The sequence below is a fragment of the Mustela lutreola genome, chromosome 10 (genome assembly GCF_030435805.1).
Source record: "Mustela lutreola isolate mMusLut2 chromosome 10, mMusLut2.pri, whole genome shotgun sequence".
Classification (NCBI taxonomy): domain Eukaryota; kingdom Metazoa; phylum Chordata; class Mammalia; order Carnivora; family Mustelidae; genus Mustela; species Mustela lutreola.
The window spans coordinates 36,812,847-36,828,170 of NC_081299.1; the positions used below are offsets into that span (position 1 = coordinate 36,812,847).

Genomic DNA, 15,324 nt, shown 5'->3' on the forward strand with positions numbered 1-15,324 from the left:
GCAGAGCATGGATCTGAGGTCCTCAGCTTGATCACCATGATGTGGTCATATGAAGGCCACCATACACTTGCTATGATTTGGAGAAGGGAGAGGGTGCCAAGAAAGAATCTGAGTTACTCAGAGGAGACTGCATAAACAAGAAGATTCTGAGACACAGTCCAATAACAATAGTTGAAGGATGGAGGTAGGTGGACATAGAAGAACTGTAACAGGTAAGGTGTGGGACATAATGGAACATACCAGGACCTGGTACTTAGTCCAGATGAAGTTGTCACAATTAGAGTTTGTCTAAACTATTAACCCACCAAACAAAACCTGGAATGGAGACTGGGGTGGGGCTTAAGGAGTGGGAGCAGGGACAGGGAGGAGAATAGGGAGTTGTAGCAGAGATTGAGTTTATTGTTCAAAACTGTAAATCCAACACCTAACGTGCCTTTCTTAGCATAAATAAATGAATGAATAATTGAATTTTGGGCAAGGGGGACAGCAGCTTGGGAAGTCAGGTCTGCTGGATCCTAGTTCACCACCTAATAAGTAATAAGTACCAAAACTGCATTAGTTTCTAATTACTTTGCTACATTTTCCTATTATCTATGCTCTCAAAGTTATGAATGTCTCTTGGATAGATCTGGCTTCATAGGCATGAAACAAGGCCCCATACTCAGAAGCATACTCACATGCTTGGTTTAATGCTTCTCTGTCATTATCTTGAAATTGTTAATGAATTTTTAGCAAGGGGCCTCACATTTTCATTTTGCCCTGGGATCCACAAATTATATAGTGGGCCCTGATCGTATCTGTAGCGTCTTCTGTAGCTTGAAATAACACATGGTGGACATTGGCAAATGCTAGAAATCCGAGTGAAGATCAACTGTAAAACATTTACCGACACACCACTAGACAAGTCACACTATGTAAGTGTAATGATTACACATGTCCATTCCCAACTCCCAGATCCCTGTGGGTTCTGACAGAGTTTCAGAGAGGGAAAGGTTTTTGTGTTTGGGTTTTTGTTTTGTTTTTATTAACATATTAGCATATTAACATTTATCTGTGGCCTCAACCTTGGTATTATTTTGAAACCTAAATTCTGACCTCCCATAATTGAAAACTGTCACAGCTGAAGTGTGACACTCCAGAAGGGCATTAAGAAGTTGCCCTGTGGACTCTGAAAAACAATCTGAGGGTTTTGAAGGGGCGGGGGTGGGAGGTTGGGGGAACCAGGTGGTGGGTATTGGAGAGGGCACGGATTGCATGGAGCACTGGGTGTGGTGCAAAAACAATGGATACTGTTACGTTGAAAATAAATTTTAAAAATTTAAAAAAAAAAATAAGTTGCCCGGTGTGGTGCATAAACAATGAATCTTGGAACACTGAAAAAATAAAATTAAAAACAAAACAAAAAAGTTGCCCTGAATGAAGATTCGCCTCAATTGATAAAGGGTTAGAAATCGGAGAACTCGAGACTGCCTCCTCTGGCCAAGCTGGCGCTTTCCCTCCCAGATGTCCTCCTCCCGGGGAAAGAGCGGAACTTGCTGGAGGGCACAGAGTCGCGGTGGGCTGGGCAATCCTCTTCAGGCGCCGGGCGGGGAAAGCCCATCCCCTCCGGAGCCCCGGAGGCCGCCTGCGACCGCGCAGCGCACAGCGATGGAGTCCTCCTGGCTCGAGACGCGCTGGGCGCGGCCCTTGTACCTGGCCTTCGTGTTCTGCCTGGCGCTGGGCCTGCTGCAGGCCATCAAGCTCTACTTGCGGAGGCTGCGGCTGCTGCGAGACCTGTGCCGCTTCCCCGCGCCTCCCATCCACTGGTTCTACGGGCACCAGAAGGTAATGGAAGGGAGAGACGGAGAAGGATGCTTCCGAGGATACCAGGCGGGCGGAGGGATGGGCTGCTTCCTCCCTTCCCTTTCATTGCTGCATCCTGCCCTCTCTGGCTCAGCCTGTGGCTCTCGGCATCTTTTCACTACTCTGGGCTTGCTCCCTCACCAGGTTGCAGGTAAAGAGAAACAAGCCTGGAGCCCCTGGATTGGAAGCTTGCGGGGGGCGGGGGTAGGGCGCTGCTGGGAGGACGTATGTAAAGACTGCCTACAGAAAAAGATCCTCCTGTAATATAGGGCAGTGTCTGTTGCTTCACCTATCTCTTGCATTTATGCACTGCATCTTAAAAATTCCACACGTTGGGGGAGGGTTTGTGCTATGGTGAGTGCTGTGAAGTGTATAAACCTGGCGATTCACAGACCTGTACCTCTGGGGCTAATAATACCTTATATGTTTATAAAAAATTTCTTTTAAAAGCCTTCCACACGAATCGCTTAAAAATAGTTATGTTACTCTAAATATTGCTTATTAACTGCAGAAAATAGGCAAAATAGAACACAATTAGTTGCCACCCTTAGTGCATTACAACCAGAGAAAATGAACTTTTCCCAAGATTTGGGGAAGTAAAGAGCAGCCCCCACCAATCACTCAGAAAGTGATGGCAAATTGAAATGTGTAAGAGGGAGACCTTTACTTTGTGGTCCTCTGTTGTCCAAATCCAGTCTCACCCCAGATTCCTTGTTTTATTCATTCAGCCAGGTTTGAGTGGAATTGTGTGATGGGTGCTGGGATTACAAGCAGAACGGTACCAGCCCTCAGAAGCCCAAGTCAGCCGGGGGAAAATTGGAGGGGGAGACGAACCATGAGAGACTGTGAACTCTGAGAAACAAATTGAGGGGTTTGGAGGGGAAGGGGGCTGGGGGATTGGATGAGCCTGGTGGTGGGTATTAAGGAGGGCACATATTGCATGGAGCACTGGGTGTGATGCATAAACAATAAATCGTGGAACACTGAAAAAATGAAATAAAGTTTAAATTAAAAGAAGAAGAAGAAGAAGAAGAAGAAGAAGAAGAAGAAGAAGAAGAAGAAGAAGAAGACGACCAAGTCAGATGCATACTTAAACCACAAAGAGAAAATGCAAATACAGGGTAATGAGTGCTTTGATAGAAGCCTAGGGACAGGGGATCTTGGAAGGAAATAGGCTTCTCTACCTAGGGAAGGAAGGAAAGTCTATGGAAATCTGGGCAGAATTTTAAAGGATGGCTGGTGTGGGGAGGGGGGTCCCCAGCAGAGCTAGTATATGATCCTTTGGCTCCCCCACTCCCAGTCGTTCTGCCCAAAAGCAACCACTCTCAACTGCTCTGCCTGTTTATTTCAATCCTTACTGGCAAAATAATATTACTATGTTGGGTTTCTTAATGATTTTAGATATCCTTTCATTAACTCTCTCATGATGGGAGTAATCACTTATACCTCATCTTTTACTGTCCCAATATAGTTACATTGTGTTTTTTGTTAAATAGAATAATTAATATTTATATTATTTTGATTATGTAAATGTTTACTTACCACTGATCTAATGGTTGATTTTGTTTCTTTTCTCATAGAACTTTATTTCTCTCCTGGTGTTATTACCTTCCTCCTTTTCTCATATGCTGTTTTTCAAAATCTATCACTATTTTTCCCCAAATATTTTTTTTTAATACTTTTTTTATTTTTTATAAACATATATTTTTATCCCCAGGGGTACAGGTCTGTGAATCACCAGGTTTACACATTTCACAGCACTCACCAAATCACATGCCCTCCCCAATGTCCATAATCCCAACCCCTTCTCCCAAAACCCCTCCCCTCGGCAACCCTCAGTTTGTTTTGTGAGATTAAGAGTCACTTATGGTTTGTCTCCCTCCCAATCCCATCTTGTTTCATTTATTCTTCTTCTACCCACTTAAGCCTCCATGTTGCATCACCACTTCCTCATATCAGGGAGATCATATGATAGTTGTCTTTCTCTGCTTGACTTATTTCGCTAAGCATGATACGCTCTAGTTCCATCCATGTTGTCGCAAATGGCAAGATTTCATTTCTTTTGATGGCTGCATAGTATTCCATTGTGTATATATACCACATCTTCTTGATCCATTCATCTGTTGATGGACATCTAGGTTCTTTCCATAGTTTGGCTATTGTGGACATTGCTGCTATAAACATTCGGGTGCATGTGCCCCTTTGGATCACTACATTTGTATCTTTAGGGTAAATACCCAATAGTGCAATTGCTGGGTCATAGGGCAGTTCTATTTTCAACATTTTGAGGAACCTCCATGCTGTTTTCCAGAGTGGCTGCACCAGCTTGCATTCCCACCAACAGTGTAGGAGGGTTCCCCTTTCTCCGCATCCTCGCCAGCATGTGTCATTTCCTGACTTGTTGATTTTAGCCATTCTGACTGGTGTGAGGTGATATCTCATTGTGGTTTTGATTTGTATTTCCCTGATGCCGAGTGATATGGAGCACTTTTTCATGTGTCTGTTCGCCATCTGGATGTCTTCTTTGCAGAAATGTCTGTTCATGTCCTCTGCCCATTTCTTGATTGGATTATTTGTTCTTTGGGTGTTGAGTTTGCTAAGTTCTTTATAGATTCTGGACACTAGTCCTTTATCTGATATGTCGTTTGCAAATATCTTCTCCCATTCTGTCAGTTGTCTTTTGATTTTGTTAACTGTTTCCTTTGCTGTGCAAAAGCTTTTGATCTTGATGAAATCCCAGTAGTTCATTTTTTCCCTTGCTTCCCTTGCCTTTTGCGTTGTTCCTAGGAAGATGTTGCTGCGGCAGAGGTCGAAGAGGTTGCTGCCCGTGTTCTCCTCAAGGATTTTGATGGATTCCTTTCGTACATTGAGGTCCTTCATCCATTTTGAGTCTATTTTTGTGTGTGGTGTAAGGAAATGGTCCAATTTCATTTTTCTGCATGTGGCTGTCCAATTTTCCCAGCACCATTTATTGAAAAGGCTGTCTTTTTTCCATTGGACATTCTTTCCTGCTTTGTCGAAGATTAGTTGACCATAGATTTGAGGGTCTATTTCTGGGCTCTCTATTCTGTTCCATTGATCTATGTGTCTGTTTTTGTGCCAGTACCATGCTGTCTTGATGATGACAGCTTTGTAATAGAGCCTGAAGTCCGGAATTGTGATGCCACCAACGTTGGCTTTCTTTTTCAATATCCCTTTGGCTATTCGAGGTCTTTTCTGGTTCCATATAAATTTTAGAATTATTTGTTCCATTTCTTTGAAAAATATGGATGGTACTTTGATAGGAATTGCATTAAATGTGTAAATTGCTTTAGGTAGCATAGACATTTTCACAATATTTATTCTTCCAATCCAGGAGCATGGCACATTTTTCCATTTCTTTGTGTCTTCCTCAATTTCTTTCATGAGTACTTTATAGTTTTCTGAGTATAGATTCTGTGTCTCTTTGGTTAGGTTTATTCCTAGGTATCTTATGGTTTTGGATGCAATTGTAAATGGGATTGACTCCTTAATATCTCTTTCTTCTGTCTTGCTGTTGGTGTAGAGAAATGCAACTGATTTCTGTGCATTGATTTTATATCCTGACACTTTACTGAATTCCTGTATAAGTTCTAGCAGTTTTGGAGTGGAGTCTTTTGGGTTTTCCACATATAGTATCATATCATCTGCGAAGAGTGATAATTTGACTTCTTCTTTGCCGATTTGGATGCCTTTAATTTCCTTTTGTTGTCTGATTGCTGAGGCTAGGACCTCTAGTACGATGTTGAATAGCAGTGGTGATAATGGACATCCCTGCCGTGTTCCTGACCTTAGCGGAAAAGCTTTCAGTTTTTCTCCATTGAGAATGATATTTGCGGTGGGTTTTTCATAGATGGCTTTGATGATATTGAGGTATGCGCCCTCTATCCCTACACTTTGAAGAGTTTTGATCAGGAAGGGATGTTGTACTTTGTCAAATGCTTTTTCAGCATCTATTGAGAGTATCATATGGTTCTTGTTCTTTCTTTTATTGATGTGTTGTATCACATTGACTGATTTGCGGATGTTGAACCAACCTTGCAGCCCTGGAATAAATCCCACTTGGTCGTGGTGAATAATCCTTTTAATGTACTGTTGAATCCTATTGGCTAGTATTTTGTTGAGTATTTTCGCATCTGTGTTCATCAAGGATATCGGTCTATAGCTCTCTTTTTTGGTGGGATCCTTGTCTGGTTTTGGGATCAAGGTGATGCTGGCCTCATAAAATGAGTTTGGAAGTTTTCCTTCCATTTCTATTTTTTGGAACAGTTTCAGGAGAATAGGAATTAGTTCTTCTTTAAATGTTTGGTAGAATTCCCCCGGGAAGCCGTCTGGCCCTGGGCTTTTGTTTGTTTGGAGATTTTTAATGACTGTTTCAATCTCTTTACTGGTTATGGGTCTGTTCAGGCTTTCTATTTCTTCCTGGCTCAGTTGTGGTAGTTTATATGTTTCTAGGAATGCATCCATTTCTTCCAGATTGTCAAATTTATTGCCGTAGAGTTGCTCATAGTATGTTCTTATAATAGTTTGTATTTCTTTGGTGTTAGTTGTGATCTCTCCTCTTTCATTCATGATTTTATTTATTTGGGTCCTTTCTCTTTTCTTTTTGATAAGTCGGGCCAGGGGTTTGTCAATTTTATTAATTCTTTCAAAGAACCAGCTCCTAGTTTCGTTGATTTGTTCTATTGTTTTTTTGGTTTCTATTTCATTGATTTCTGCTCTGATCTTTATGATTTCTCTTCTCCTGCTGGGCTTAGGGTTTCTTTCTTGTTCTTTCTCCAGCTCCTTTAGGTGTAGGGTTAGGTTGTGTACCTGAGACCTTTCTTGTTTCTTGAGAAAGGCTTGTACCGCTATATATTTTCCTCTCAGGACTGCCTTTGTTGTGTCCCACAGATTTTGAACCGTTGTATTTTCATTATCATTTGTTTCCATGATTTTTTTCAATTCTTCTTTAATTTCCCGGTTGACCCATTCATTCTTTAGAAGGATACTGTTTAGTCTCCATGTATTTGGGTTCTTTCCAAACTTCCTTTTGTGGTTGAGTTCTAGCTTTAGAGCATTGTGGTCTGAAAATATGCAGGGAATGATCCCAATCTTTTGATACCGGTTGAGTCCTGATTTAGGACCGAGGATGTGATCTATTCTGGAGAATGTTCCATGTGCACTAGAGAAGAATGTGTATTCTGTTGCTTTGGGATGAAATGTTCTGAATATATCTGTGATGTCCATCTGGTCCAGTGTGTCATTTAAGGCCTTTATTTCCTTGCTGATCTTTTGCTTGGATGACCTGTCCATTTCAGTCAGGGGAGTGTTAAAGTCCCCTACTATTATTGTATTATTGTTGATGTGTTTCTTTGATTTTGTTATTAATTGGTTTATATAGTTGGCTGCTCCCACATTGGGGGCATAGATATTTAAAATTGTTAAATCTTCTTGTTGGACAGACCCTTTGAGTATGATATAGTGTCCTTCCTCATCTCTTATTATAGTCTTTGGCTTAAAATCTAATTGATCTGATATAAGGATTGCCACTCCTGCTTTCTTCTGATGTCCATTAGCATGGTAAATTCTTTTCCACCCCCTCACTTTAAATCTGGAGGTGTCTTCGGGCTTAAAATGTGTTTCTTGGAGGCAACATATAGATGGGCTTTGTTTTTTTATCCATTCTGATACCCTGTGTCTTTTGACAGGGGCATTTAGCCCATTCACATTCAGGGTAACTATTGAGAGATATGAATTTAATGCCATTGTATTGCCTGTAAGGTGACTGTTACTGTATATGGTCTCTGTTCCTTTCTGATCTACCACTTGTAGGCTCTCTCTTTGCTTAGAGGACCCCTTTCAAGATTTCCTGTAGAGCTGGTTTGGTATTTGCAAATTCTTTCAGTTGTTGTTTGTCCTGGAAGCTTTTAATCTCTCCTTCTATTTTCAATGATAGCCTAGCTGGATATAGTATTCTTGGCTGCATGTTTTTCTCGTTTAGTGCTCTGAAAATATCATGCCAGCTCTTTCTGGCCTGCCAGGTCTCTGTGGATAAGTCAGCTGCCAATCTAATATTTTTTCCATTGTATGTTACAGACTTCTTTTCTCGGGCTGCTTTCAGGATTTTCTCTTTGTCATTGAGACTTGTAAATTTTACTATTAGGTGACGGGGTGTGGGCCTATTCTTATTGATTTTGAGGGGCGTTCTCTGAACCTCCTGAATTTTGATGCTCGTTCCCTTTGCCATATTGGGGAAATTCTCCCCAATAATTCTCTCCAGTATACCTTCTGCTCCCCTCTCACTTTCTTCTTCTTCTGGAATCCCAATTATTCTAATGTTGTTTCGTCTTATGGTGTCACTTATCTCTCGAATTCTCCCCTCGTGGTCCAGTAGCTGTTTGTCCCTCTTTTGCTCAGCTTCTTTATTCTCTGTCATTTGGTCTTCTATATCACTAATTCTTTCTTCTGCCTCATTTATCCTAGCAGTTAGAGCCTCCATTTTTGATTGCACCTCATTAATAGCTTTTTTGATTTCACCTTGGTTAGATTTTAGTTCTTTTATTTCTCCAGAAAGGGCTTTTATATCTCTCGAGAGGGTTTCTCTCATATCTTCCATGCCTTTTTCGAGCCCGGCTAGAACCTTGAGAATTGTCATTCTGAACTCTAGATCTGACATATTACCGATGTCTGTATTGATTAGGTCCCTAGCCTTCGGTACTGCCTCTTGTTCTTTTTTTTGTGTTGAATTTTTATGTCTTGTCATTTTGTCCAGATAAGAGTAAATGAAGGGGCAAGTAAAATACTAAAAGGGTGGCAACAACCCCAGGAAAATATGCTTTAACCAAATTAGAAGAGATCCAAAATCGTGAGTGGGGAGAAAGGGGATAAAAAGAGGTTCAAAAAGGAAGAAAGAAAAAAAAAAAACAAAAAGAAAAGAAAAGAAAAGAATTTTTAAAAAAAGAAAACACCTAAGAAAAATGTGAAAAAGAAAAATATATATATTAGATAAACTAGTAAAAAATCGTTAAAAAAGAAAAAGGTAACAGTTAAAAAAAAAAAAATTTTACCCGAAGGCGAGAAAAAAAAAAAAAATGAAAAAGAAAAAATCAAATTAACTGCAAGACTAAAAAAAATCCCAGGAAAAAAGCCATGAGTTCCGTGTTTGGCTTTCTCCTCCTCTGGAATTCTGCTGCTCTCCTTGGTATTGAAACCGCACTCCTTGGTAGGTGAACTTGGTCTCGGCTGGATTTCTTGTTGATCTTCTGGGGGAGGGGCCTGGTGTAGTGATTCTCAAGTGTCTTTGCCCCAGGCGGAATTACACCGCCCTTACCCGGGGCCGGGGTGAGTAATCCGCTCGGGTTTGCTTTCAGGAGCTTTTGTTACCTGAGCGCTTTCCGTAGAGTTCCGGAGGACGGGAATACAAATGGTGGCCTCCTGGTCTCCGGCCCGGAGGAGCCGAGAGCCCAGGGCCCCACTCCTCAGTGCGCCCTCAGAGAACAGCGCCCAGTTACTCCCGTCTGCCTGACCTCCGGCCGCGCTCCGAGCTCACCGAGCCTGCGACCGGTTCAAGGTAACCCCGAGCTGCGAGCTTACTGTCGGCTCTGTCTCTGTAGCCGGCTTTCCCGTTCCAATACCCGCAAGCTCTGCGACACTCAGACACCCCCGATCCTTCTGTGACCCTGCGGGACCTGAGGCCACGCTGACCCCGCGTGGGTTTCGCCCCGGTTTAGCCTCTGGAGCAATGTCCCTCAGCGGAACAGACTTTTAAAAGTCCTGATTTTGTGCACGGTTGCTCCGCTGCTTGCCGGGAGCCGGCCCCTCCCCCCGGGGTCTATCTTCCCGTCGCTTTGGATTCACTTCTCCGCCAGTCCTACCTTTCAGAAAGTGGTTGTTTTTCTGTTTCCAGAATTGCTGTTCTTCTTCTCTTCGATCTGCCAATGGATTTTCAGGTGTTTGCAATCTTTAGATAAGCTATCTAGCTGATCTCCGGCTAGCTGAAGCAGTCTCAGCTTGCTACTTCTCCGCCATCTTGACTCCTCCCCTCCCCAAATATTTTTAATAGATCTGTCAAATACATCTCAACAATATTTCCAAATATTGAAACATATTGAAAAGTCTGTCAGCCTATGTGCTTTTCTGGAGGCATTTCTCCCAACAACCTCACCTCCCCGATCGAAATCAATGTTCTCTAGGCTCGGTACCCAGATAATGTACTACCCTGTGTCCTATATTCTGTTTCCTGGATACTGCGTCTTTTCTTTTTCCTGATTTATTTCATCATTTTTATGGGTAGCTTCTTGAGATTGAGTGAAGGAATGTCAGGTGAATTTTTTGAGCTCTCGGATGGCTGAAAATGTCTGTTAAAATTCATAACTTGATTGATAGTTTGGCTGGGTATAGATTATACTTTGGATATAATTTTCTCTCAGAATTTTGAAGGCATCATTCCATTGTCTTCTACCTTTCAGGATGATGTTGAAAATTCTGATACCTTTCCAATTTTTTTCAGAACACATTTACTGTAGTAAAATGTCCATAACATAAAATTTACCATCTTGGGGCACCTGGGTGGCTCAGTATGTTAAGCCTCTGCCTTCAGCTCAGGTCATAGTCTCAGGGTCTTGGGATCAAGCCCCTCATCGGGCTCTCTGCTCGGCGGGGAGACTGCTTCCTCATCTCTCTCTCTCTGCCTACTTGTGATCTCTGTCTGTCAAATAAATAAATAAATAAAACCTTTTAAAAAATTTACCATCTTAACCATTTCTAAAAGGGCACAGTTCAGTGATATTAAATACATTCATAATGTTGTGCAGTCGTTAACACCATCCAACTCCATAACTCTTTTCATCTTGTAAAACTGAAATTCTGTGCCCATTAAACAATAGTTCCCCATTTCTATCTTTCCCCAGCCCCTGGCAAGCACCATTCTATTTTCTGTCTCTACAATTTTGACTAGTCTACAATTTTGACTACTACTATTTCATATAAGTGGAATCGTGTAGTATTTATCTTTTTGTAACTAGCTTATTTCACTTAGCATAATGTCCTCAGGATTCATCCATATTGTAGCATATGTCAGAATTGTCTTTTTTTTTTTAATCTGAATAATATTTCACTGTGCCTATATACCTTATTTTGTTTATTCATCCATCAGGGGATGTGATTGGTTGTTTCTACATTTTAGCTGTTGTGAAGAAGGGTGTACAAAAATCTCTTTGACACCCTATTTACAATTCTTTTGGATAAGTACCTGGAAATGGGATTGCTGGATCATATGGTAATTCTATTTTTAATTTTCTGAGGAACCGCCACACTGTTTTCCACAGTGGAAGTACCATTTTACACTTCCACCAGAAGAGCACAGGGGTTCCAATTTCTCCACATTCTTACCAACACATGCTGTTTTCTTGGGGGGGGGGGGTTGTTTGTTTGTTTGTTTGTGTTTTGTTTTTTCTGACAGTTGTCCCAATGAATCAGAGGTAGTATCTTATACTTTTGATTTGCATTCTCCTAGTGATTAGTGATGTTAAGCATCTTTTCATGTGCTCAGTGCCATTTGTATGTCTTCTTTGGAGAAATGTCTAGTTAAGTTCCTTACCCATATTTGGATCAAGTTGTTTTCTGTTGTTGAGTTTTAGGAGATCTCTATGTATTTTGGATATTAACCACTTATCAGATATTTGCAAATATTTCTCCCATTCCATGTTTTTTACTTTTTACTCCATTTTACTGTCTTTTCATACACAAAATTTTTTAATTTTCATAAAGTCTAATTTGTATATTTTTTCCTGTGCATTTGGTTTCATATTCCAGAAATCACTGCCAGATCCAAAGTTTTTAAGAATTTGCTCTGTGTTTTCTTCTAAGAATTTTACAGTTTAAGGTCTTACATTTAGGTCTTTGAACCATTTTCCATTAATTTTTGTATATGGTGTTAAGTAAGGAAGGGCCCAACTTTATTCGTTACCATGTGGATATCCAGTTTTCCCAGCAACATTTGTTGAAAAGACTGTCCCTTTCCCTGTCCTGCCACCTTTGTCAAACATCATTTGACCATATATTTGGGGGTTTATTTCTAGACTTTCTATTTTATTCCATTAGCCTGTATGTCTCTCTGTGCCAGAACCACACTGTTTTGATTACTGTAGCTCTGTAGTAAGTATTGAAATCAGGAAACATGAGTCCTTCAGTTTTGTTCTTCTTATTAAAGACGTTTTGGCTATTCAAGCTCCCTTGATGTTCCATATAAATTTTAGGATGGATTTTTCTATTTCCCATTAGATTAGAATTTTCATAGGGATTATATTGAATTGTAGATCACTTTGGGTAGTACTGACATCTTAATAATAAATCTTCCAATCCATAATCATGGAATGTATTTCCATTTGTTTATGTCTTTTTAAATTTCTTCAGAAATACTTAGTTCTCACTATATAAGTCTTTCACCTTGTTGGTTGGGAGTATTTGGTTTTCCAATACTTGGTTTCACCTCCTAAATAGTTTATTCTTTTTGATGCTATTGCAGATGGGCTTGTTTTCATTATTTTCTTTTCAGATAGTTTGTTAGAACATCAACTGGTTTTTGTGTAGAAAATGTAGATTTTCTACATTTTAGTGTAAAAATGCTGCTGACTGCCAAATCTAAGGTTAATTCTTTATGTTTTCTTCTTGGAGTTTTATAGTTCTAGCTCCTTCATTTAGATCTTTGATCCATTAAAATTAATTTTTGCATGTTGTGTAAGGTAAGGGTCTAACTTTACTATTTTTTGTGGCTATCCATTTATCCCAGCACCATTAGTAGAAAAGACTATTTTCCCCTCATTGAACTGTTTGGAACCTGAGTTGGAAAAACCCAGTTCTTTTCCTGTGTTTCCCCTTTACTCTCACACTAGGACCATATTCACAACACTTCTGACACCAGGTGTTGGGTGAGTGCCCCCACCTCCAGGCTGCAATCAAGCAATCCTGTGAAACAATGCAATTCTGACACTGTCTACCCAGAGAAAGCATCAGATCTCACAGATTAAGAACTCAGGCCCACAAGACTACCCCCCACCCCATTTCAGATGCCAATGGCAAGTCCAGATGGTTACTGTGCTTCTGACCAATCACCTGTAAGTTGGAGATTCCTGTGACCTCTTCTTTGGATCTGGTTACTATGCTGGAACAGCTCACAAAACTCAGGAAAAAATTAATTTACTGTTTACCAGTTTATTATAAATGGATATGATAAAAGATACAGATGAACATGCAGTTCGAAGTGATGCATTGGGTAAGGTACGTGAGAAGGGGCACAGAGCTTCCGTGCCCTCTCCAGATGCATCACTCTACCAGTACCTCCACATGTTCACTAAACTAGAAGGTCTCCAAACCCTATACTTTTGTAATTCTTACAGAGGCTTCATCATGTAGGTATGATTGAACATGAATTCCATTTCTGGTCCCTCTCGCTCTCTGTAGAATGGGAACTGGGACTGAAGATTCCAAGTTTCTAATTATTGCTTGGTCTTTCTAATGAGGAGCCTCCATCCAAGAGCCCACCAAGAACCAGCTCATTGGAACAAAAGACACTGCAATCAGTTGACTGTAAACATGAAGTTTGTTTCTAGATTCTTAATTCTATTCTATTGATCTATATGTCTGTCCTTATGCCAATACCACACTGTCTTAATTATTTTTGCTTTGTAGTAAATTTTGAAATTGGGAATCATAAGTCGTCCTATTTTGTTCTTTCTTTTAAAGATTTTATTTATTTCTGTGTGTGAGAGAAAGAGCATGAACAGGAGGGAAGGGGCAGAAGGAGAGGAAGAAGCAGACTCTTCTCTAAGCAGGGAGTCTGAGGCGGGACTCTATCCCAGGACCCTGGGATCATGACCTAAGCCGAAGGCAAACACTTAAACCTTAACCAGCTGAGCCACCCAGGTGCCCTTATTTTGTTCTTTTTCAAGATTATTTATGTTATTCTGGATACCTCTAGTTTCCATATAAGTTTTAGAATCAGCTTGCCAATGTCTACAAAAAAGCCAGGTGTGATTCTGACAGGGATTACATTGAATCTATAGATCAATCTGGAAAATATTGTCATGTTAACAGTATTAAGTCTTCTGATCTGTGAACATGGGACATCTTTACATTTACTTGAGTATTTTCAAATTTCTTTCAACAATGTTTTATAGTTTTCAGAGTATAAATTTTACATTTATCTTTTTTAATTTGTTTCTGAATTTTTATTCTTTCTGATACTGTTATAGACAAAATGGTTTTATTTTTATTCAGATTATTTGCTGCATTCATAATGTTTTAAAGTCCATAACCTCTTGACTGTCAGTAAATTTCTTGTGTGTGTTTTAGAGAAGGGCCTCTACCAGAGTTTTATAGATGAAAGATGGCTAATATATCAAGCTGACTAATAATACCAACTAACTCTACCTGTTTACATTATTTTATTTTTTTTTACCCATTATGTTTCTTTTGACAATTTGCCACTTAGATAGTCACAAGGAACAGCTGGAACTGTTTTCCTTAACCTCCCTAAGGTCCAGTTTGCTCAGATGTAAAATGTAGGTTCTAATCATATCAGCTTCATAGGGTTCCTGGTATAAAGATTAAATAATATAAATCATGGAAAGCCTGATCGTGACAGTACCTAGCTCATAGTAGTGCTTTGTAAGTGTTAGCTATTACTATTTGTCTGGGGACTAAGCATTTTCTGAATATCTCTAAGCAGTGTTTCCTAAATATGTGTAAGACATATTTTCAAATGTATTAAGATAATATTGTGGATGAAGAAATATAAATCCATATATTATAGGAGTCACAATGGCTTTCCCTCCTTTTTGCCCAGTCAGAAGTTAATAAAAGTATAAACAAATGCTTGTGGCTGAGGGTGTCCGTAACAATTTCTAACCTAAAGAAATAATCCTCATATTAAACTGTAATTTCCATGAGGGCAAAGACCTTGCCTGTCTTATCTTGCCCTACATCTCTACTGCCTGGCATATATAGTAAGCCCTTAATAAATACTCACTTGTCTATGGTTTACAAATGAATTAATGAAGGAACATTTGTTTTGTTGGGAGACTTCATTTGCATTGTCAGTGGGTGCTTGTCACTGGCTTGACTGTAGTTAGCAAAAATGAGTCTGTACCATTTCAGGAGCTAGGTTTCAAGAATCTCAACCTCCTCGGGGCCCTAAACTTTCCAGAGAATACTTCATGGGATAAAGGTGCTAACTGGTAACAGAGGAAATTGGGAGCCAAAGTTTTCCACTTTTTTCTGAGAGTAAGACAAATCACATGGCAAACTCTGTATGGTTGGTCACACAAGGAAGAACTTGCCAGCCTTAGGGATTCTTTGCAAGTCATGACCCCCACAATCAGGTGTCACTGGGTACACCAGACACACACATACAGGTGCCCCACACACACTCTCGTTATACAAGAAGTGGATATAAATTTATCTTCTTGTCAGTGATTTAGAGGA

The 15,324-nt window shown here is 40.2% G+C and overlaps 1 protein-coding gene across 1 annotated transcript in view; it reads left to right on the top strand.

Moving 5' to 3' along the window:
• Nucleotides 1–1,647: 1,647 nt before the first annotated feature.
• LOC131809735 (cytochrome P450 4X1-like) overlaps nt 1,648–15,324 on the top strand; it is a 45,761-nt gene continuing 32,084 nt past the window's right edge. Inside the window, exon 1 of the mRNA XM_059137072.1 lies at nt 1,648–1,824. Coding sequence (XP_058993055.1) covers nt 1,648–1,824 — 177 coding nt within the window. The remainder of the gene's footprint in view (nt 1,825–15,324) is intronic.